Below are 25707 nucleotides of genomic sequence, written 5' to 3'. Positions count from 1 at the left end.
GCCAGGTATGGTGGCACATGCCTGTAGTCCCAGCTACTCAGGAGGCTGAGGTGGGAGGATTGTTCGAGCCTAGAGGTCGAGGCTGCAGTGAGGCGTGATCTTGCCACTGCACTCTAGCCTGGGTGACAGAGCAAGACCCTGTCTCAAAACAAAACAAAACAAACAAAAAAACCCCAAGTCCACCAGGCTTGGATTAGGGTGGTAGCAGTGGAATTTGTGATGGAAGCTGCCATCTCTCCATTGGCAGGAGTCAAGAGGGAGCCAGGAGTGCCACAGGCTCCAGAGAAAACTTCTTGCCCAGCCTTCCTATCACTAGTGTTGAGAGAAGAGAAGGCCTTCTGGCAAGACCTTCTGCCACACCACTGGGAGACCTGTTACTCCATCACCACATCTGCTTTGAGACTGTTGGCACACTAATTTCATTTTCCTCTTTATCCTGTTTACAACTATTTACACTGACAGCCTTTAAAAGACCAAGGCTTCTAGGTTTTTTTGTTTTTGTTTAAGTTTTTTTTGTTGTTTTTTAGAGACAGGGTCTTGCCCTGTCACTCAAGCCAAAGTGCAGTGGTGTGATTATAGTTCACCACAGCCTCAAACTCCTGGGCTCAAGTGATCCTCCCACCCCAGCTTCTCAAGTAGTTAGCATTACACACATGCATCACCATGCCTGATTACTTTTAAATTTCTTATAGAGACAGGGTCTTGCTATGTTGCCTAGGCAGGTCTCAAACTCTTAAACTCAAGTGATCCTCCCACCTCGGCCTCCAAAAGTGCTGGGATTCCAGGCATGAGCTACCACACCTGGCCCTTCTAGATTTTTTCTTAATCCAAGTCTTTACTCTCCATATAAGAGAATGGATAATTAGGTAAGTTTCCCTCCCACTGAATATTCCCTATTGCTTACCTTTCCCCTGCTTCATCTTCTGCTGTAGCACTCACCATTTGTTGTGGCATACTGAATATTTTTCTGAATTATTGATTTTCTTCTGCCACTATCATGTAAACTTCATAAAGGTGGCAGGGGTTTGGTTCATGTATCATCAGCATCCTGAACAGAGTCTGGCACATGCAATGTTTGAAAAGATGAAGTGAGCGGAGTTTTAAGTCTTTAGATAGCACATTTTAAAAGTGAATTCATAAATTATTCTACAAAAGCAATGAAATGCCTTTATAAACTGGAAGAATGTCAGATGTTCTTTGTTTTGTTTTATCCCATTTGGTGGCTTGTGTGATTATAACACAGATTAATGAATAACTCTTAGTAATTCCAAAATTACCCTAATGGCCATAATAATATGTATTTGTATGATGCCATTTACAGTAGCCTGAATGAATTTTTTATTCCTCTGTGTGATAGTTGTATCTCAATATTACGAATGTTAAAAATTATAAGTGCTTAAAAATGTTGTAAATGTAAGAGAGAAGCCTTTTCACAAAAACATTCCTCTCCAGGAAAACAGAGACCGGTCTAGTGTTAGACATAGGTGTGTAGTTGGTTAGAGCAAGGCATATGAGAAGGTACAGAATGATGAGAAAGTTTTACCTTCGTACTCGTAAGGTAGCTAAATTGTCAGTAGTAGTTTTGGGCATGTGACTTGCTGTTTCTCAATACTGACAGCATTTTAGGGGACTGGACTTTGTACAGCTCTGCATTGCCTGCTGAGGAATCCAGGCATCAGCAACAGAAAGTTCCAAAGCATTAACAGAAGATTTAATTATGTTATAGCTGTACATCCAAATGGAAGGGAGCTGGAGATAGCCAAGAGTTCTCTGCTAGGTATTTTTCAGACATGCTTCTCGTGAATTAAATAATTTTAGTTCTGATGTGGAGATTGGGAGCACTGAAAAGTGGCACTACCATAGAGCAGTTTTCTGTGAAGTAGGTAGAGTAAGCAAATGTGTTAAATAAGAATTTCTGCAACTCTTCCAGACACCTTCTGCCTTACTTGATAACACGGTGTTTTGCAGAGATCACATGATTTGCAGAGAATGCTGTGAGTGATTGCTGAGATGATGGCCCCAACCCAGTAGCTCAGCTTCCAACTTCTTAAACAGCTCTGGACTACTGATACCTTTCCTAGGTCCAAATGTTGGTCACAACCTGGCTCGAAGTCAAAGTTAAACTTTAAAAGTTATGTAATATTTTGTTGATGATGTGTTTCTAACTTTTGGCAGTCTTAAAAATAATCCCATAGCTGCTATTCGTTTCAGGGGAATTAATGATTATATGATTATAATTTAATCATGGGGATGGGTTGTAAAAATCATACATAAGGAAAATAGGTTATAGATTGAGTTCTGATATTAGACCTTTAAACAAAAAAGTCATGAAAGTCTTTATCCAAATCGCTAGTTATCTCCCTGATTCTAGAAAGGTTGAATCATTTTACCGAGACAAATAGACAGTGCCTTTTCTTGTGGGTGGAGAGTTACACTGCTGGCCTGACCTGGCCACCTCTTCTTGGTGTTAAAGTTTAGATATGAAGTAGTTATAAACACAGCTTTATTGTAGCTCTTCTGGACCGCTGTTTCGTTTATCAGGTTGGGGATTTCCTGGAGACTTAACTTTCTTTTCCTTATCTCTATGTTGTCTGGCTGCTGGTACCTGGTCAGATAGCCTTTCGGTAGCACTTTTTCAAAAAAACGTGTGATATGTGTACTTTAAAAATTCCTCTCATTGTTATGTATGTTGCATTGCTGCTTGATACTAAACAAAGTTTCCAAATAAAGGGAAATTGTGGAGCTTTCTTTAGGTACTTTAAGAGGGTAATGGCTACAGCTATATACTTTTGCTGGTTTTTGTAAATATTAGTGATAGCAATTATGTTGAAGGAAAAATTGTATGAGTCGAATTGCACCCTTCCGGGGTGAGTGCTTTGCTTTTCCTTTCAGCTGTCAGAGGTTGTTTTGCCTCTGACAATTCTCTTAAAGCTTGCAGAATTATTACAGTTTAAGGAAATCAAATGATCATTAATGGCAAGAATTTTTTTAAAAAATAGTTTTACCCATTGTTTGTAAATAATACATACCTATTATTAGAAAATTTGAAAATATAAAAGAATTTTTAAAAAGCATCCTGATCGTGGCTGCTCAAAAGCATTCTGATATTGTTTTTCTATGCTTTCTTTTTTCTGTTTTCTGATATTTCCTTTTTCTACATTTAGTTTTTTAAAAGCATACTTGTTATCAAACTGCGTATACAATTTTTATCCCATTCTTTTTATTTAACATAAGAATTTTCTATGTTTCACAGATTTTATGAAGATGTGCCACTCATTCGTTGATTCTTTCAGTTACTGGGTGCCTTCTGTCTATGCTCTGGGTGCCAAATGCTTTGCTCTTTAAAGTATGGAGACATGGGAGTAGAAAATAATCTAGATTATAATTAGGAACTGCACATCTTCCTGAATTTCCATGTAACTTTGATCTGGATCTGAAAGTTAAATTATTTCCCAGGTAGTTCCACATTTTAAGTCAAAACAATAATACTCATTGATTTTTATTGTATATTTAAGCTAACTTTGTATGGATTAAAAAAAAAAATCACTCTGCCTAGGAATCTGTCCCTAGCCGAAGTGCTGGGCTGGGAGCGGAGGGCAGAGCAGAATCCTGGGGAGATGGTAGGGGCCGGTGTGCTCAGCTTCTGCACAGGAATTGTTTACAGGGGTGAGTGAGTAGGGCAGGGTTCATGGCAAGGTGTCCAACAAGACAGTTAGTCACTCCCAAAGCACATGACTTGGGCCTTGTGCTCAGAGGACTGAATTAGTGAGAAGCTAAACATTCTAGGTGGCACGGAATTTGAGATGTAGAAGAAAGAATTTGACTTACCAGTCAGTGATATCCAATTGCCTCCTCCTTAGCCCCTATCCAGATCTGTCCCAGTGGTCAGGCGCAGACGTGGTATGAGAATGAGCAGGGTAGGCCTGCTCGTGAGCAAGGATGCCTGGATTTAAGGCCTGGCTCTGCCACTGACAAACTGTATATCTTGGGCCAGTTCCTTAACCTTCCTGTGCTTCATTCTCCTCATCTGTTAAGAGAAGATATTACTACTGCATACTTCCTGTGGTTAAATGAAACACATAGAACAACGCTTGGCACGTAAAAGAGCACTCAGTGGATCTAACTAACTACCAGTATTTTCTACCCTGTATGACTGAATTTGACATATTGACAAATTTCCTTAGCGCTGAGCTAGTCAGATGAGTTTAGATGGCATTAGGGTAGGTATGTTATTGTTTGTTTGCACACTGAACTGGTATTGTGAGGATGGCCTGCTGCTTAGCTAGCTATTAGGAACTATCCATGGTCATGTTTCTGAAAACAGCCAAGTATTGACAGACTTGGTTCTGATAATGGATCTGTCTCCAAAGCCCATTCCCCTAAAGTAGACTGCTTCAAAAAAACTTTCACACCCCCTTACCTTAATCTACTGGCTCTAGGCTAGGAGGAGGACCTATTTTGTTTTTAATAAACTTTGATTGAATTATAATATACAAAACAGTGTACATATTTGGGTTGCTGTGTGTTCACAGTACCAGTACTGGGATCAAGAAACAGCATCCCATAATCTTTTTGTGTCTTTCTGGGGACTGTGCTTTGAAGTGTCTGGTAGAAAGATTTGTGATCATTTGTTCTTGTGCAAGGAGAAGTCATTATGGAAGATAGGGAATTACCCTGATAAAGAGGAGGATCATCTGTGATGCTGTGGATCTTAAACCTCCCCAACTCCCTCCGGTCCTGTATTTATTTCTCCTTTTTTTCTCATTAATGTAATGCAAATATCAGAGAAAGAGGGATTCTTTTTTTTTTTTTCCTTTCAAGATTGGACATACTGAGAGGAGAAAGATTCTTTATTGCAAGATTCATTAAATAAGAATAATTAGAATGGACTTTTTAGGGAGCTGTATTAAGTCTTAGATTTTTCTCCTCCAAGCTACGTTTCTCAATTGTTGCTTTTGAGTTAATTTTTCATTACATATCATGATCATTGCTTTTCATCATGTGAAGAATGTGAGGTCAAGGAATTACAGAAATGCATGAATACTTACCTAGAAACTTTCATGACTTTAATTCTCCCAACTCTAAATTAGGCATGGGAATGGGCTTTTTCTCAGGTGTCAAATCTTGGATTGGAGGTGGGTCCTGGCAGCACTGCATCCGAAGGTTTTGGAGAGGAGTCTGGGCATCACAGGAGACAATGTGATTGTGTAGAGATTTTGGCCACGGGGAAAAGAGGTTGGACTTGTGTCTTGAGTACCAGATATTTGTCTTTGGTGATCTAAATGACACTGTGCTATTTATTGATTCTTAAACTTGGCAGTCTTCTGTAGGACCACTTAATACCTAGTATATGAGATTGGAAGCAGTACAAATAGCAGCTTTAAAAAATTGAAGTAGTAGTCTCCCTTCCTGACATATACCACATGGATTCATCATGCTTTCATACTTCTGTGGCCCTCCCTTCCAGTGTCTTAGAAAGTTTATCAATATTGTGAAAGTAGCAGTGGTGGCAGCAGCAGTTCCAGTCAACAACCTATTGAACCTCATGTGGAATGTGGGAGTCTAGTCAGTGATTACAGACACTTTGGTAAATGTGTAAACTTTGGATAACCCAAATTATCTTCTATGATACATAGATGAACTGTAGAAAGGAAATAGATAACTTGGCCATGTGTAGGGTATAAAATAGGGTCGATGATAAATTGTAATATGCATAGTATTTAATATTTAAGAGCAGGCACCCAGCATGATAATGAATAACAATGTGAATACCTCTATAAGTGTGTGATTCCATTTTAGGAAAGAGAAGATCGAGAAAAAAGGGAGATTGGATTGAGGGAGAGAACAGACTCTTAAGCATAAAAGATCTACACATACCTCCTCTTAGTTACTCTCTCAGTTGCTCTGATGTCTCAGAAGAGTGGTTGTGATGATACAATTATGCTTTTTCCACTTACTGAAGAAATTTTAGAGCTCCTATTGAAACATAAGGAAATTTGAAGTCATAAAGAGACATCCCCTTTAACATATAATAGTTGTGGTTTTTTCATTTCTACCCTATTACATTTTATCAGATTTTGAACTGTGGAATTAAGGCTTATTAGACAAGTAACAGAGGAAATGGCATTTTCACTTTTAAAAAAATCTAAAAATCCTTTCTGTTAAGATATCATGTTGGTCTCACTGATTGGAGTTATCACAAGATATTAAAAGCCTCTATAGGAGCTTTTGCCATAGTAAACGAGAGAAAGGGAGAAATGGAGTTTGAGTGTATAAGCACCCTCCTGATCAGACTGTATGCATCTGACTATCAAAGAAGCACATTGCTTGTTACAGTTAGATTCACATCATAGTTTTTGTTTTGTTTTGTTTTTAGATGGAGTCTCACTGTGTCGCTCAGGCTGGAGTGCAGTGGCGTGATCTTGGCTCACTGCAACCTCTGCCTCCTGAGTTCAAGCAATTCTCCTGCCTCAGCCTCCCGAGTAGCTGGGACTATAGGCATCCACCACCACACCTGGCTAATTTTTTTGTATTTTTTTAGTAGAGACGGGGTTTCACCATGTTGGTCAGGCTGATCTCAAACTCCTGACCTCAAATGATCCGTCCACCTCAGCCTCCCAAAGTGCTGGGATTATAGGTGTGAGCCACTGCCCCTGGCCCATATCATAGTTTTAATGCAAATATTTAGTGTTATTAAACCAATCAGAAAGTATCTGTTAGACATCTACCATGGATAAAACCTGCATGAGGTACAAAAATGAATGTCAAGACCCAGACTAATATGCAAATAATTTATAATCTAGTTAGGATCATAAGAGATGTATTATACACTTTTTTTTTTTTTTTTTTTGGAGACAGAGTCTCTCTCTGTTGTCCAGGCTGGAGTGCAGTGGTGCGGTCATAGCTGACTGCAGTCTTGAACTACTGAGCTAAGTGATCCTCTCACTTCAGCTTCCTGAGTAGCTGGGACGACAGGCGCATGCCACTACTCCTGGCTCATTTTCTAATTTTTTGTAGATATGAGGTCTTGCTATGTTGCCCAGGCTGGTCTTTAAATCCTGCTTCAAGTAGTCCTCTCACCTTGGCCTCTCAAAGCACTGCGATTATAGGCTTGATCTACAATAGTTTTTATAGTGCTTGCATAAGTAATCTTTTGGTTCTCTGTTAAAAAGAGAAAGAGACTTTAAAGGCAGTTTATGGGAAGAAAGAACTCATGATCAGTGGCCATGTCAGTTAAGTTTTAAGCTCAAAATGTGTTCTTCTTGGAGAAAGGAATTCATTTTCTCCTAATCTGGTTTTATCTTGATACTATCAATTTAGCATGTGCCACAGAGAATTCAAGTTGTCATATGTGTGTTGCAATTTTTATTTCTCAGAAGAGGGTGAATTTCAGCTATTTTTTGAGTTCATTTTGAAGGAATTTTAGGAATTATATATATAAGATTGTCTTAAGGTAATTGAACGCCCCGCCATGACATTAGTTTTTCTCACACTCGTGGAGTGAAATGTATGGATACCATATATTAAAAGTAATGGCAAAAACCGCAATTACTTTTGCACCAACCTAGTACAAAGGTACATTTAAAAATTGCTGAAGCCAAAGGACCAGACAAGAGTTCATCAGATTTTAGGAATCCATTAATGTTTTCTTCATCAAATTCCAGGACTAAGAAAAGGAAAAGAATTGGGGCAATCCCTTGTAGTTTTGTATGTAAAGATTCAACCTGTATTCCAGGGATCTTGATTTTTATTTCTAATAAAAGAAAAATGTTTTCTTCGTGAACCCACAGAATCATATTGATTTTGTAGCATTGTTCTTTTTCAGATGAAGAATATTAGTGTCAGAAGTCAAAATTGAGCTGCTTTTGTCCTCAGGTTGGGCTTTCTCGTTTGAATATGCCTAGGAATTCAGTGCAAGAGTTCTGAGGGTTTATGGCTGCTCGTTATCATTTTTTTTCTTGTATTAAAGCAAGGATACATCCCTAGTCTGTGTCCCACCTCCCCTTGTCATCTATACATTAAGTCCTACATTTGGCTGTTGTGGGTAACCATCCCTCACTTGCTGTGGGTAGAATTTTGCAAGATTGCAGAGTAAGACCTGTCAGCTGACACTGGCTCACATGAGAGCCATTAAGAGGGTGGTGTGGCCAATGTCAGAACAACCTTGCAGCTGAAGGCAAGTCACTGCATTGCCCAGAGCCATATGAACAGGTCTTGTGACCAATTAATTGACTACTACATAATCTCCAGCTAGGGAGCACAGATGGAGTGAGTCAGTCCAAGCTGCTCAACCTGTTAAGTGTCTTGTCTTTGCTAACTGGAGTATAAGCTTAGGAACAAAAATAGGGCTTGTCTATGTCTGTAATGGGATTGCAGACAGCGTGTTTTGTAATGTGATAGATGGATCTGACTTCCTAAATTATTGGCGGGCTTAATTTACGTAACAAATGAATGTTCCACCTTTTTTTTTTTTTTAAACCTTTGAAAGGGGAAATTAGTACGCTGCTGTCAAGTAGCTTTTCTCACATACTGTATAGGGAGTGAAATGATTGTTTAGAACTGCTCGTCATTACGGAATATTCCTCACATAACAAAGGAACTTCAGGATTTGTCTCCAAGTCCATGTTGATGGTCAGGATAAACTGGAAGAACGTTAAACCGTTCAGGAGATGTGTGGCGGCACAGCGAAGACCACAAACCAGCCAGAGAGCTGGCAAGACTCTGCCAGATGTGTGAGTGATGCCGTTCCTGGTGCTGGGAGGATTTACAGGGTGCTTTTGTGCACAAAGATTAAAAAACACACCGGGGTAGACAGGAGCACTGACCACACGGAACTCGACAACAGGTTTGAAACTTTAGTTCTGTTTCAAAATCTCAGATAATTTTTTATTTAATTTACTGTGTACTAAGGAGATGGAATTGTATTGATCTGAAAGTTGTTGTTTCTCGTAAGTGCTTCTAAGTAGGAGAAATGGGGTTATTGGTGGGTGTGCAGAGTCAAGTCCCTTCTCTTATACAAGAGATATAAGCACGGGCATTTTTTAGTGACTATCGTGACTCCACTACCCATCTGTTTTCTTCTTTTCATTACCTCTACTGGAGCCAACTTATAAGAAGTGTGTACATCTTTGTCCCTGAAGCTTAGATGAAACTGTTCACAGAAATTGTCAGGAAAAAAGGGTGCAGTCCTGAAGTACCAGCACAGTTAGTAGATGGGGCTTAGGCCTGGGCGTTCTCACTTCATAGTCTGCATGGCAGCCAGGTGGTTGCGCTTTTCCAGTTGGAAGCAGGGTGGTCGGGGTGACCCAGTCTTCCTCTGGAAGACCCTTTCCATGAGAAGGATGTTATGAACAGCAAATTTTAATAATGGAGCTTGTCTAAAAAGAATAGCATACTTATAATATTAATTTTGGTTTATTTCATCCACATTCTTCCATTAATAAATTTGGAAGAATTTATTAATTTTATTATTAGTGGTACTTAATTGAAATGCTATTTGTAAAGAATTTTATTGCTTATCAATAAAAACAAAAAACTGTTTTGAAAATTACATTTCATTCCAAATTCTTCCATAGATAGAAAGTAAGGAGAGCTAAAAGTTAATGATTAGTGTAAAAGCAAGTTTATAAGTTCATTTAACCTGGGCATGGTGGCTCAAACCTGTAATCCAAACACTTTGGGAAACTGAGGTGGGAGGATCACTTGAGCCTAGGAGTTCAAGACCAGCCAGGGCAACGTAGCAAGACCCCATCTGTACAAAAAAATTTTAAAAAAATTTTAAAAATAATTGGCATGGGGGCATGCAACTGTGGTGCCAGTTACTTGGGAGGCTGAGGTGGGAGGATCGCTTGAGCCCAGGAGTTGTAGGCTGCAATGAATTGTGATTTCACTGCTGTACTCCAGCCTGGGCAACCGAGCAAGACCTTGTTTCTTTAAAAATAATAATAATAAAATAAATTCACTTAAAACATTTTTTTCTTACAGAAATTTTCTCAAAATTAACATGTCTCATCAACTTTATCCCATAAGTATGTTTCTTAGTTTGGTTAAAAATAATGATGATACAGTTTTTGTCACGTAAAAATCTTTGTCATTTTTTAACAGAAACTTAATAAAACAGGGCAACAGAGTGAGACTTCCATCTCTAAAAAAGAAAAAAGAAACTTAATAAAATGGGATGTAGTCCATCACAGTGTAAGAGCACAGTAGACCGGAGAGTGAGAGAGAAGTGAGGAAGTTATTTTACAAGCGTTAGGTCACATGCTCTTCATTCAGTTAAAGATATCTGTTTGTAGAGGAGGAGGAGGTAATGATACGGTACATTAGAAAAATACATTTGAGTGTTCAGATAAGAATTTCCCTTTTATGCTATCTGTTTTTATCTGTTTCTTATCAAGAAAGGGCAGCTGAGTGATAGGAGAGAGTAACGGAGTGACACTCAAGTTTATCTGAATCTTGATCCCTAGCTCTGCTGCTCAGGAGCCTCTAACCCTGGGCCAGTCTCCAGGCTTTTCTTAATCTCACTCTCAACTGTTAAACTATGTAATTGGCTCGGATTATTTTAAAAATTCTTTCTTCTTCTGAGATTCTTAGATGTAGTAGTAGGGCCTTCTGTATTCCCTATTTTTGTTATTCTATAGAATTCTAGATCGCCAGATAGTTATTTAGGATGAAAGACGGGGAGTGAATGTCCATGTAAGAAAATCATATGCAGGGCCAATTTTTTAAAAACCTCTAAAATTTTTGATATGAGCTTCTGCTTCTCACCTTCAAAGTGATGCTTTAAATTTTAACATTTTCATACCTGTTATCCTCTTTCCTTATTTTAACTTCCTTTAGATTTACTTCTCTAGTGCTGAGAATTTTTTTTTTAGAACTTTGTACAATAATGACATATATTTGCCAATTAATTGGAATTCATCTCTAGTCAGACGATGTGCTGTAGTAGACCTCATCCGCTTTCTCTTCTCCTTACATTGCTTACTTGCAGTATTGTGCTTGGTTTCCAGAACTTCTTTAGGACTTGGGCCAACTTGAGGGTAGAAGTGAATTATTGACAGGCGCTTGCACTGAAGGACCTGGCTCCAGAGTGCTCACGAGTTATCTGTTTGTCCAAGTCATGTGGCAGGTAGGTAGGACTTCCAATCTCTTTTCGCTCTTTGATATCTTAAATCAGTAGTTCCAAGTGGTCTTCTTAGTTCAGCACCCTGACAAGCAGGGTTTTGTTTTTTTTTCTTCTCATGATTTTCCAGTAACTGAAAAGATGGAGAGAAAGATTCCACAATAACAGTAGAATCATGTTGTATATGTGATGACGGCCACAGTGTAAAACAGACGGAAACAGTGCAGAAAGAAACATGTTGATCCTCTCATTGTGGTTCATGTAGCATGACACATTTCAGGATAGGAGTTGTCCTCTGCATCTCCATTTCCATTCCCCCTAACCTCTATAAAGGCAGATGTTGGGGTTCAATTCATTTCACAAAATTCTAGAGTCAACAAAAAGCTACCAAGTTTGATGAGAGGCATCTTAAATGGCTTGTCAGTAAAAATTCCTCGCTAAAACTCCCTTCAAATCTAGTGACTCTTTGCTGGGCACGGTGACATTCATGCCTGTAATCCCAGCACTTTGGGAGGCTGAGGTGGGCGGATCATTTGAGGTCAGGAGTTCGAGATCAGCCTGGCCAACATGGTGAAACCCCATCTCTACTAAAAATACAAAAATTAGCCAGACATGGTAGCAGGTACCTGTAATCCCAGCTACTTGGGATGCTGAAGCAGGATAATCACTTGAACCTGGGACGCAGAGGTTGCAGTGAGCTGAGATTGTGCCACTGCACCCCAGCCTGGGCAACACAGCAAGACTCCATCACACACACAAAAAAGTCTAGTGACTCTTAAATATGATGCCAGGTATATGGTTTCATCCTCAAATAATTGCTTCCTATCCTCTTTCTTAAAATATTGACTATAGCAAAGCTGCCAACAACTTTTGAGTTTTTCAAACTTTCCCGGCAAATTAGCAAACAAAATCCATAGGGCTATTTATATGAGAAATCTGGGACTTGCCACACATATCTGTGAATCATTGTTGCTCTGGTGGCAAGAGAAAACTTGCCATGTCTTTAAAGTATACTCCTTACACACTGAAAAGGAACTGAAACAGAGCACTTCAGAGTCAATTGTGCTTTACAGTTTCATATCTTGAAATCTGAATTCAGAAGAAATTCTCTGTACTGCTTTAGAATCACCAGGATGATTCTAAATGAGTATATCCATTTTATGTACATTTTTAGATGAGATAATTCTATTGAAAAAGGGAAATCCTTAGATTGTCTGTGGTAGTTACTTAACAAGAAAGTAAGTACAGAAACTTGAGTGCATTGTCCCGTGGTGAGCTGCTTCACATAGATAAGCTGACCGTGATTTTATGACCAGTCTTTATTTATAGCAGTTGGGATTACTGACTAGGAAATATAAAAATAGTCACAGATTTAGAGAGAGATATAGGCAACAGACCAAAGAATTCTGAAGAGTATTAAAAAAGGTCATTAAAAGTAAGCGTAATGCAGGTTTGTAGGAGTGGAAACAATGTTTCTCACTGCTGCTCCTGGAAACAGTGTGAAAACCACTCTACCCTGATGCTACTTAATAGGAAATGTAGCAGTTGGACAGGTTGAATGAAGTGGGTAGAGAGAAAAAACAAACCCTAGTCAGCTGATGGTCTTGTGCTTTGTGACAAGCTTCACAGAGAGGTCGTAAATGGTTGGGTGTGACTCTGATGGGTTGGGTATTGCGGTCACACGTTCTTCTGCGCTTCCTGCATTCCTTCCCTTTTTACTGATTTTTACGTACCATGAGAATTTTTCTTTGACTAGAGGAGTTTTTTTCTGCTGGCTGAGGGTAGGGATTTTGAGATGTAATTCCAGACTGATAAGAGTGAATGAATCAAGGAATGCAGTGTTGTGTCTGATTTAGCGTTCAAGAACATTTGTCTTTTCCCTCTGAGGATACATCACTTACTAGGAATAAATCAGCAATCTTAATATAGGAGATTTTCATAGACACTAACAACTGACATCAGCTTTTGTCTGGGTCATATTTGGATAAGCATGGATGACATAACAGGGTAAAGCACTTGTTATTAATCACCATAGCTAACTGTGTCCAGAATGACAGTGTTCCAGGCAGAAGATGAAGTTAATCCAGCTCTGGAATCTGCAGGCCAGTCACTGACTGGGCAGCTTCTGAAGCCTTTTTTCCTGAAGTTCTGCTCAGCTCTGTGCTGAAGCGGAATGCTGGCTGCACTGGTCCCCACATCCCTGGTTCTCCTGTTATGATTCCTGTGGTGAGTCAGGCTCTGGCTTAGCCTTATCCTTTTATTGTTATAGTGACAAAAGCCAAATAATTGCTGAACAGTGATGTGGCAAGCCCTGGTGGGAATTGGAGAGAGCAATAACTTGTGACCCATCTAAGATTATAACTGTCAAAAGTCACCAAAGGGAATCCAGCCTGTGGGTTATAAAAACACCAAGGTTGCTGGGAATATTCTTATCTTTTATGAGTTCCCAAGGGGATATTTAGGTATCAGGTGTACATCCATCCATCAGCCTTATGTCTTTAAGGGTTTAAGAAAGGTTTTTTAAACAAACTACTTTAGGTTTTTACAGAACAGATGTGAATGAAAATCCTTTTTTCTCACTATGCCATATCCTTTCACTTTCATGCCTCACCCTGTCCAAAGGCAGAAAAAGGAACTTAGTTAAGCTATTTTTCCACTTACTGATTTTCAGCTCTAGCATATGAGAACCTAGGCTTAATACCAGATAAAATGGAAAGGCCTTTGACTTGGGGATCTTCTCTACCCTGATTTTATGATCTTAGGGTCTTCTCTGCCTTGAAATCACTTTCTTTGGGAACATCATCTCATCTCTCTGTTTTTGTTTTCTAAATAATAATAATAATAATAATAATAATAATAATAATGATGATGATGATGATGATGGTAGATTGGAATGGTGTTTCCTGAGCCTCAACTTCAGATCCGCTGAACCAAATTCCTGGAGGTAGAGCTTGTGAAGCTTTGTTGGTTACATACACCCACACACACACAAACACACAAACACACACAAAACTTCTGGGGTAATTCTAACAATGAGCCAAACAACTTGGGAACCAGTGGCCAGGTAGTGTCTGAAGTCCCTTCCAGCTAACATTCTGATAATCTGTCAGTGATCCATGAGTCCCGAAGTTAGAGAAATGTAAAGGCTGGGCCTTGGGTAATCAGGGGAGTTAGAACTAGCTCAGTGGTAATCTTTTTCCACATGAGCGAACAAGCCATGTGGGTATTTGAGGAAGTACATTTTCAACAGAGAGAAAAGGAAGTACAGAGATCTTAAGGCAGGAACATGCCTGTTGTGCATCCTTAAAAGAAGAATATTACCTCAGGGCAAAGAAGATTTGGATTCAGAAAGTAAACGATCCTTCGTGGGAATGTGAATGGGGTGGAGGTGTGCTGGTGGCTGGTTTAGCAGCTGCACACTGTGATATGACAGGGAGGCAGAGGTCACTGCCCCTAAAATCTTTCCCACTGGACCTTGCTTGATGGCAAAAACGCCTATTATTAAATTCTCATTTCTTTGTATTTAAGAATTGTTCTCTCTAGGCAGTAACTAATACCTTACTGTGAACTATCTTAGGGGAACATTCCCCTCTGTCAGTAGGAGCAAGACCACATGTGACAGTTGGATACATTCTGTAGAGCAGTGTGTGAGGACTGACCCTCCTTTTTCCAGCCGGGTGGATAGAACAAGAAGGAGATGGCCTGTAATTCTGCTGAACAGGGACAGACTTGATAGCTACATCTGAAGCTCAAGTTATGTGTCCTTGGTTCTCATCTTTACAGGGTATTCTGTAGCCGACTGTAACAGACAAAAGTGATCTTCAGAAAATAATCCTGTCACAAATTTTTAAACCAGTGCTTATTCCTGACAGTTTCTATATCTTAAAAGTTCCTTTGACAACTGAAATTAAAAGACTTTTTTCCTTCAAAAAATTTTTAGAGCTATTTTAGGTTCACAGCAACATTAAGCAGAAAGTACAGAATTCCCATGTACACTTTGCCCCCACATTATCAACATCCCACACCACAGTGATATGTTTGTTACCATTGAGGAATCTTTATCACCCAAAGTCCATAGTTTGCATTAGGGTTCATTCTTGGTGTTGTGTATTCTATAGGTTTTGACAAAAGTATAATGACATGTATCCACTGTTCATACTAGATAGTTTCACTGCCCTAGAAATCCTCTGTGCCTTGCCTATTCATCCTTCCCTCCCTCTCTAACCCCAGGCAACCACTTGTCTTTTTACTGTCTCCATAGTTTTGCCTTTTCCAGAATGTCATTTGATTAGAATCATTCAGTATGTACCCTGTTCAGATTCGCTTCTTTCACTTAGAAATACGCATTCAAGGTCCCTTCATGTCTCTTCATACCATGGTAGTTCATTTCCTTTTTAGCACTGAATAATATTCCATTGGTTATCTCTTTGCGTACTGAAGGATGTCTTGGTTGCTTCTATGTTTTGGCAATTATGAATAAAGCTCCTATACATAGCTGCAGGCTTTTCAACTCATTTGGATAAATAACAACGAGTCCCATTGCTGGATTGTAAGGTAAGAGTATGTTTAGTTTTGTAAGAAACTGCCAAACTCTTCCAAAACAACTGCACCACCAGCAATGGGTGAGAGTTTCTGTTGCTCCACATCCCCACCAGCATTTGGCATTGTCAGTGTTCCAGACTTTGGCCACTCTAATAGGCAGGTAGTAGTATCTCTTGTTGTTTAAATTTGTGTGTCTCTAATGACATACAATGTGGATCAACTTTTCATATGCTTATTTGCCATTTATATTATCATTGGTGAGGTGTCTATTCAGGTTCTTTGCCCATTTTTTCATCAGTTGGTTTGATTTCTTACTGAGTTTTAAGTGTTCTTTATTTTGGATAAAACAGTTCTTTATCAGATATATTTTTTGTGAATATTTTGTCTCAGTCTGTGGCTTGTCTTCTCATTCCCTTGACAGTGTCTTTCTTAGAGCAGAAGGTTTTAATTTTAATGAAGCCCAGCTTCTCAATGATTTCTTTCATAGACCACGCCTTTGGTGTTGTATCTAAGAATCCTTTGCCATGCTCAAAGCTGTCTATATTTTCTCCTGTGTTATCTTCTGTGAGTTTTGTAGTTTTGCTTTTTACACTTAGGCTTGTAAGCCATTTTGGGTTTATTTTTGTGAAGGATGTAAGGTCTGTGTCAAGATTCTTTTTTTGCACCTGGATGTCCAGTTATTCCAGCACCATTTGTTGAAAAGACTGTCTTTGCTCCATTGTATTACTGTTGCTCTTTTGTCAAATATTAATTTATATTTATGTGGATTTTTTTCTGAAGTCTCTATTCTGTTCCATTGATCAGTTTCCCTATTCTTTTGTCAATGCCACACTTCCTCCTTCTCCTCCTCTTTTTCTTCCTCTTCTTCCTCCTCCTCCTCCTCCTCCTTCTTTAAAGAGACGGAGCCTCACTCTTCCCAAGCTGGAGTACAGGTTTTTACACCTCAGAAGGACATGCAGAGGAAGGTCCTGGAAGGAAGAGAATGTTACCCTAACTTGTTTGCTACTGGTATCAAGGTGATAGTGCAGTCGAGTTGGATGAGCACAGAATTTGGAGCCAGGAGAACTTTGATTTTAGTCCTGACTTAGCCACTTACTGGACATAACCTTGTTAAAGTCTCCTAACTTCCGTGTAAAACATTATATAATACAGACTCTCACAGGACATTTGAGAAGGTCAGCTCAGGTGAATTCTGTAAAAGTGGTAAACTCTAAAATATTAGGCAATTATTTGTGCATGTGCTGTGCAGTTCTTATCACCAGCCTTCCCCTGCCTACATGCAAACACCAGACCTTCTGGAATTGGTGTCTCTAGGCTCTGCATGAATTATGCAGTAAAAAAGGCAGTTATTTAATATGATGGAAATCCATCTGATACACCACTAGGACAGCAATCACAAACTGAAAGACATGCATGGGTTTAATAAATGAGAAAAGGGATCGCTTTTTTAGAAAGAAACTTTCTCCTGTCCTTGGGGGAGGGGGGGGATGAAGGACAGGAAAATGTAGTATACAAGTGTTGAGAAAAAGCTCAATAAATGCCATTGTCTAGGCCAAACTACATATTTGAAAACTGAATCTGAATGCCTGGAATTCATTAAGGTGGTTTCCCTGTAGGAGTTCACCCACTGCCTCATGCTTCAGCTACCAAGAAGCCTCTTAAAGGAAACAGTAGTTTAGGGTTTGTCTTAAAGCAATAATAGATTCTTTGGGTTTAAAAAAATAGGGTGTTCCTGTTGTAGTCCTCATCTTTGTTGTTTGTTTTTACTTTTTCAAAAGACAATACAGTCACACAGCTTAATATTCAAAAGGCACAAAATTGTGGTGCATGTTTAGAGCACAATCAGTGTGCCTGACTCCGTGTTAAGTGCTTTACATTTAGTCACCAAAACAGCACTTAGAAGGTTGGTACTATTATATTATCTCCATTTTGCAGATGAGGCTATTGAGGAACAAAGAGATTAGGTAACTCACCAAAGTTACATAGCTAGGAAGAAGCAGAGGTAGGACCTGAGCCCAGGATGCCTGAGTCCAGTCTACACTCCTTCTCACTATTCTGTTTTGATGGATGTTTATTACGTGGTGCAGAGAAAGCCTTTCCCTTTGCTCTGTATAGAGTGTAGAATGAAAAGTCTTCTGCTTTCTTTTTCATCAGTAATCCAACTTTCTTTTCTTTTCTTTTCTTTTTTTTTTTGAGGCGGAGTCTTGCTCTGTCGCCCAGGCTGGAATGCAGTGGCGCGAGCTCCACTCACTGCAAGCTCTGCCTCTCAGGTTCACGCCATTCTCCTGTCTCTGCCTCCTGAGTAGCTGGGACTACAGGCGCCTGCCACCACGCCCAGCTAATTTGACGGGGTTTCACCGTGTTAGCCAGGATGCTCTTGATCTCCTGACCTCGTGATCTGCCCGCCTCGGCCTCCCAAAGTGCTGGGATTATAGGTGTGAGCCACCGCACCCGGCCCAGTAATCCAGCTTTCTACTCCAGAGTCAACTAGTATTACCAATTCATTGTATTTCTTCTAGAGATAGTCTATACGTGTATAATAAAACCCAGAGTTCTCTACCTCCAATTTTTCCTTTTTCTAGACTTATGGTAGCATTCTATACACAATATTTTATACTTATTTTTGTTCCAGTCAAAAATATGTCTTGGAGTTTATTACATACTTACCTAAGGAGCTTCCTTATTCTTTGCTGTGTCAGTATAGCACTCCCTTGTATGGATGTACCATAATTTATTTAATCATCCTGCTGACAGTTTGTTTCCAAACAGTGCTGCAGTCATTACCTTTTTGTACATAATCATTTTGTACCTGTGCAAATTAATCTGTAGGATTCATTCCTAGAAGTGAACTTGCTGGGTCACAATTTTATATATATATATATATATATATATTTATTTATTTATTTTAACCTATCTCTTTTAGAGATAGTATTGTACAATCCAAAATAGATGACAATTGTCTATGTATTTTGGTTCTTTCATTTTGCAAATGAGAGACCTTACACAGAGAATCATGCTTTTGACTTCTGGAAACTTCTTGGAAAATGGAAGTATTACCTTATCTGCGTACAGTTTAATTAGATCTAGAAGTGATTAACATATAAGGCAATGTCTTGAGTATTTACTTTGAAATTTATTCAGTTGTCTGTTATTAGTATATGATTTCCCAAAATGAGGGAGGGGAAAGATATGAAATCATCTTGATGCAAGTTACCTTTTATAATTGCAGAGCAATTATGTATTTCAGTAATCCAGGAATATAATAATGTGTTGACGGCTTTGGTTATGCTGACAAGGGTATAAAAGAATTAGCTCGGCCAGGCGCGGTGGCTCATGCCTGGAATCCAAGCGGGCGGATCACTTGAAATTAGGAGTTCGAAACTAGCCTGGCGAACATGGTGAAACCCCCTCTCTACTAAAAATACAAAAAAATTAGCCAGGTGTGGTGGTGGGCGCCTGTAATCCCAGCTACTTGGGAGGCTGAGGCAGGAGAATCACATGAACCCAGGAGGTGGAGGTTGCAGTGAGCCGAGATTGTGCCACTGCACTCCAGCCTGGGTGACAGAGTGAGACTCTGTCTCAAAAAAAAAAACAAAAAACAAAAAAAAACAGCTCAGTGATTATTGAATTAATATATGCATGGAGATGAACAGTAAAGCACTTTTTTTTGTGAGTTTGGCTATTTTTAAGTACAAGTAGTTTCTAGTTTATAGATATCAGAAAAGAATAAATAATGCGCATTTAAGAATTAAGGGAACCATTTTGGGGGAAAATGGGCCATTTATAGAGATTCTGTGGGGGTTTTTTGCTTTGTTTTTGTAGAGTCAGAATCTCACTATATTGCTCAAACTCCTGGATTCAAGCAATCCTCCTGCCTTGGCCTCCCAAAGTGTTGAGATTACAGGCATGAGCCACTGCACCTGACCTCTGTGGGTTTTTTAAGCAGAAAAAAGGAAGGAACTATTAATAACAGCAACAACATCAGAAGGCAAGGGGCAGAGTCTTGACTGCCACAGTGACTTGCCCAATCAGTGTCCCTCTCACCTCAAAAGAACTTGTACTTTTCCCCTTCAGATTTTGTGAGCACCTTTTGAAAGTTCTGTTGATTAGAGCTGTGTTGATATTAAGATGCTTATCAAAGACAGATTATGTTTAGAAGGTTTAAGGGATACCATGTAGTAATAATGTAGGTTAATTCATTAAGATTGCGTTCCTTTTAGTACCTGGCTGAGATCATCTATTCTAAATCACACTGTGCACATTTAATAGATAACTTGGGATTATAATGTATTAGAATTGGAAGCACCAGACCTTTAGGTATAATTTTAGTCCCACCCCATTTCCCATTTCTTCTTTTTTCTTTTTTCTTTTTTCAGACAGTGTCTCACTCTGTCGCCCAGGCGGGAGTACGGTGGTGTGATCTCAGCTCACTGTAACCTCCGCCTCCCGGGTTTAAGCAATTCTTGTGTCTCAGCCTCCGCAGTAGCTGGGATCACAGATGCCCACCACTACGCCTGGCTAATTTTTATATTTTTAGTAGAGATGGGGTTTCACCATGTTGGCCATGCTGGTCTCAAACTTCTGACCTCAAGGGATCCGCCTGCCTCGGCCTCCCGAAGTGCTAGGATTACAGGTGTGAGCCACCATGCCTGGCTCCACCCCATCCTTTTATAGAGGAGGAAACGCTAGATTAAGAGGTGAAGAAGTGACTGAGATGGGACTGTGGGATGGCTGCCTCCAGCCTAGGCAATCTGACATCCCGTTCAGTGTTCCGCTATTTTGTCTATGCTGTGGTGGCCCCAGGGCAGTGGAATGCGGGTAGTGGTGCTGTAAGTGCCACACACAAACTTCACCTGTTTTAGAGTTTTACTTGATGTGATCCTGAACTCAGAAAGGAAGGAAGAAATTCTGTCTTTTCCTCTCTGTACTTTGTAGTTCCTTGTTCATAGCACCCAAACCTTAGGCTGTATTGTGACACATACAATAATGTTTTGTCACTGCCATGTGAACACATTATTTAAAGACTTACGTGGTTTTAACTTGTGACCTTTGCTACCATTTACACATCGTTTTAGTGGCAAGGAGGGGGAAAACAAGTTCAGAGCTACAACTAACCTTGTTCCACATAAACTTTTGGCTGTCATTTTTGTTAGAGATCAGTTATATTCAGGAAAATGTGGGGAACCTAAAAGTTATTTATTCCAGTCTTTTGTCCTTTTCTCAGACATGGTAATCACTAAAGTGATCAACAATCCTTTATCCTATAATTCCAAAATCCTAAAATTTCTGGAAAATCTTTTGGAATTAATCTGAACTGATGTGAGGCTGTTTATACTCTCTATCTAATCCACTTAGCATAAGTATTCATAACTTGGGCTGGTGAAATATTAATTTGTTTGTTTTGGGGGTTTGATTACATCTCAGCCCCTGGAGGAGTTATTATGTAATATGTAGTGTAGTATCTTTCCGATTTCTAAAAAAAATTCTGAATTCTGAAACATCTAGCCCCAAGGCTCTCAGTTAAGGAATTGTGTATCTGAGTAGATCTTTGAATTATGCTTTACAGTTTTAAAAGTGCTTTCATAACTTAGTCTCTGTTTTTCCCAACAGCCTTGTGAGGTAGATAAGGCAGATGCATTTTGGGAAAGCTCAGCGATAGGGTTGGAGCATTCTAAAATCATCTGGGCTGAAGGCAACAGAGCTAGAGTTAGAAGACCTGTTTACCCTGGTGAATCCTAATGCATGTCCCAAGCATCATGTCCTCTGTGACTCACATCCGTCACTCACCCAACTAGTGGACTTGACCTCTTTATCCTGTAGAGTCCCCGTAAGTCCCTATAGACATTTATCTTGGCACCTGTAGCAGTATAGTTAACTTAATATTTATATGTTGGCCTTTCCCTTCCCAGTTGTAAGCATATTGAGGTAAAGACTGGATATAGTTAATTTCTGTTCCTGATACCTTCATGGTGCCTGTGTGAAGCCACACACTCAAAGGTGTGCAGAAGGAATGAACTCAGAAGTATGGTCTCATGCCTTTGCTGCTGATTAAACATATTCTTTCATTCCACATTTTCCTTTACAAAAGGAATAAAGGATTTACATATCACCTACTTTCTTAAAGATGGAAGAATTGCAACCAACACGCAGTATAACTCTGTGTTGGTAATATAACAGTGGACTACATTTAATTGGAATTGTTTGTAAATTAATATCTTTAGGTTATCAATATATATTAAAGCTTCTGATAAGAACTGCTTTTCACTATACTCCTGATCACAGGATAGCAACTCAGTGGTGATTTTTTATGCAGTTCCTCTGAAATTGCTCTAGGCAATTCACACAGCTAAGGCTGTATGAGGGCAAAATAGGGGAAGAAAGGAGAGCCAACACAGTCTTCCTGAGAGTACTAACATAGCAAAAGATAAATGAATTCCAAATCTGTTACTGCCATCTATTTACATAATTTTTTTCTTGAAATAAACAGCTTTTTACTGGGTGGGAAATAATGTGTATTTTGTGCTGATAGGGTGAACCCTCATTGCCATGTCAAGCTTAATTTTCTCTTTTTTTCTACCCCCAGTCTTCATTTATTTTCAGGATGTAGCCCTTTGGGTCTCCCCGCTCTTCTTGAGCAAACTTTTTGAGAGATTTCTGTTTGTACTTAGAAGCTGTTTTTTGAGAGAGTAAGGAAACGGTGGAGGTTGGCAGAGAAAAAAGAATATAGAATAGGGTTGAAGAGTGGTTGGAAAATGTCATGTAGTGTGTTTCACAGGAGCAGGGTTATGGTTTGCTCATTGCTTTATCTCAGAATGCTTGCCAAGTAGTAGGCATGCAGGAATTGCTGGTTAAATGGATAGTATTCTTGCCAGTTTTTGTTGTCATCATTATTGTTTGTTTTTGTTTTGTTTCATTTTACCTTTTCTTGGACCATTGAAAGTTTCCTATCATTCCTGACTGTTTAAATATTTACCTTCTTGGATCACAAGACTGTTCTTTAAACTCTTTATGTAAACTTATTTTTGACTGTGTAGGGAGGCTTCCTTGTGTGAGACCAAGAGGAAAAACAGAGATCATGCTTCTTCCACATGGGGTTACCCATGACCACTTCTACTCTGATTCCCGTAAAAGTTCAAGAGAAGAAACAACACCCACACTGGAACTGGTCTCAAAGGATATAGCAAATCACCCTGCAACATGGTATACAACTACTGCTCTTTTCCTTATTGGCCATTACTCCTCGAAACCCAGGATTTACAAGTGACTACTACCTCTGCATTTGCCCTGAGAATGGTCTTCTCAAATCACTTTAGTTCTCTTCCTAAAACACAGGTCAGATCGTGTCATTCTCTTTCTTGAAATCTTGGAATTGGCACACCACAGCTTGCAGAGCAACAGGTGCATTCCTTGGCATAACATTTAAAGTCCTTCACAAGTAGTCCTCAGGTACCTTTCTAGCCTCATTTGCTGTGTGGTTCTTCTGTAGGAGACACATCCCAAGCACCCAGTGATACTGTCTTTTTTGTGTTTGTGCTGTGCCCTCAGTCTGCAGTGACTTCCCTGTTCATTATTCCTTCTGTGTCTTTGTCCAGATTTTCTCCTTCTTAGGAGGACACCAGTCATTGGATTTGGATGCCTACTAATTCAGTATGACCTCATCTTAACTTGATTATATCTGCAGAGACCCTGTTTCCAAGCAAAGTCATATTCACAGGTATAGGAATTAGGACTTGAACATACCTTTTGGGGGACACAACTTAAACTACAGTACATGGCTCTAGATATTTTAAAGAGAATTCTGTTTTCTGTGTTTCAGATCACTTGAACTAGTGCCTGTCATGTTTCAGGGAAATAACTGAGACTTTGGTTCCTTGCTTTTCCAATCTTGATGAGTAGTTTCAGAAATAAGGCCTGGCTTCAATTCTAACCAGGCAAATCCTGGCATCATGGAATTTTAAAACCAAAAAGAATCCATATAAGTCATTTTGCTTAAATGTTACAATAAGAAAAGGTAGACAAATCATCTTCTCTTACTGTGCCTGAAGGCATAAAGTGGACATAAATAATACCCTGATGCCAAGGACAGTGTTCATTTTTTATGTTCAGCAAAAACAGAAATGAAATAATTCAGATTAGAATACATTTCCCTGAAATGCTCAGCTATTTTAAGGCAAAAGCCCCAAGGCTTGTTTTCCTATCCCTTTTGAATCATGCCGAGTGGCCCCAGTCATATGAAGAAATGTCATCAGTAAAGCACCAGGAACTGTGGTCGGTGCTCTTGGAAGCTCCACAGTAACTGTTGGTTGAATGTAGAAGTGAATGTGAATATGAAGAGAGTATGTGTGCCATGGAGCTACCAATCGCTCAAGGCCTGTGTATCAGGGATGGCAGGGAAAGGGGCTGGGAGTGTGCTGGGAATTTCCATAGATTATCTCTTTTAATCTTCACAACAGGACCTGTAAGTACTCCTAGGGGAGACGTTCCCAAAACTATAAAACCGGTGGGAAGCAGAGCTGAGATTTGATCCCAAGCCTGTCTCATTCTGAAGCACTAGTGGCCTTTGTCCTGCTTGTTTCCTTTACCAAATTATGCAACTGTTTTTTCCTCTATTAATACTAAAATGTCCGTGTCTCACCACACTTTGGGAGGCTGAGGCGGGCAGATTGCCTGAGCTCAAGAGTTTGAGACCAGCCTGGGCAACATGGTGAAACCCTATCTCTACAAAAAATACAAAGAAATTAGCCAGTCATGGTGGCACATGCCTGTAGTCCCAGCTACTTGGGGCACTGAGGTGGGAGAATTTCTTGAGCAGGAGATTGAGGCTGTGGTAAGCCGAGATGGTGCCACTGCACTCCAGCCTGGGCAACAGAGCAAAACCCTGTCTCCAAAAAAAGGAAATGTCAATGTCAAAATTGTATGTATATATTAAACCAAAGACAGTATTCATATGTAAGAAGAACAGAGTTTTCCTCTTTTTTTTTTTTTTTTTTTTTTGAGATAGAGTCTCACTGTGTTGCCCAGGCTGCAATGCAGTGATGCGATCTCAGCTCACAGCAGCCTTGACTTCCCGAGTTCAGGTGATTCTACTACGTCAGCCTCCGCACTCCAGTAGCTGGGACTACAGGTGTGCACCACCGTGCCCAGCTAACTTTTTGTATTTTTAGTAAAGATGGAGTTTCACCCTGTTGCCCAGGCTGGCCTCAAACGCCTGGGCTCAAGCTATCAGCCGGCCTTGGCGTCCCAAAGTGCTGGGATTACAGACGTGAGCCATTGCGCCTGACCGTTTTGTTTTGTTTTGTTTTGTTTTGTTTTGTTTTGTTTGTTTAAGAGACAGGATCTCGCTCTGTCACCAAGACCAGAGTTGGAGTGCAGTGGTATGATCATGGCTTACTGCAGCTTTGAACTCCTGGGCTCAAGTGATCCTCCTGCTTCAGCTTCCTAAGTAGCTGGGACTACAGGTGTATACCATCACAACCAGCTAATTTTTAAAAAATTTTAAATAGTCTGGGTCTTGCTATGTCATCCAGTCTTGTCTGGAATTCCTGGGCTCAAGAGATCATTTGTGCTTCAGCAACCTAAGTTGCTGGGATTACAGGTATGAGCCACTGTGTCCATCACTCGTATCTTATAAAATACTTTTAAAGCATTTGGATCAAAAAATGAGACAATCTGAAATACATACTTTTCCCCTATGTGTCTTTTAAAAAATTTTTAAATTAAAAAAATCATTTTTAGACTCCTGGATCAGAACAATTGTCCATGATTTTTATTTCCATTTTTTTCATTGAAAAATAACATGAAACATTTAATAAGGTGTTATGATCATTATTAAATTTTATCTCTTCTAAAGTAGCTGTTTTCAGTTTGATATTTGAATAGGTGTTATTCTTCAAAAATAAGGATTGAACAACTTGGTTATAAATTATAATGCTGTTTTGGCAACATGTAGTTATTAGGGCAAAATTGATTTAAAAGAAAATGCAAGGCAATTAAATCTGATTTTTTTTACTTTTTTTTTTTTTTTTTTTTTTTTTTTTTTTTTT

General features: G+C 39.4%; 1 protein-coding gene across 4 annotated transcripts in view; it reads left to right on the top strand.

Annotated features, from left to right (window-relative positions):
• LOC116463482 (folliculin-interacting protein 2-like) overlaps nt 1-25707 on the top strand; it is a 136636-nt gene that overhangs the window by 28804 nt on the left and 82125 nt on the right. For 2 of the 4 annotated variants that reach the window (XM_032146606.2, XM_032146603.2), the window contains exon 1: nt 8509-8845. The exons of the other annotated variants lie outside the window; for them this stretch is intronic. In XM_032146606.2, the coding sequence (XP_032002497.1) occupies nt 8670-8845 (176 nt within the window). In that variant the 5' untranslated portion in view covers nt 8509-8669. Of the gene's footprint in view, nt 1-8508; nt 8846-25707 lie in introns of those variants that run through there. 4 annotated transcript variants of the gene reach the window in all.

This window comes from Hylobates moloch, unplaced genomic scaffold (genome assembly GCF_009828535.3).
Source record: "Hylobates moloch isolate HMO894 unplaced genomic scaffold, HMol_V3 SCAFFOLD_38, whole genome shotgun sequence".
In the NCBI taxonomy this organism is placed as follows: domain Eukaryota; kingdom Metazoa; phylum Chordata; class Mammalia; order Primates; family Hylobatidae; genus Hylobates; species Hylobates moloch.
Note: the sequence above shows the minus strand (reverse complement) of the source record. Positions and strands in the feature narration are given on the sequence as shown.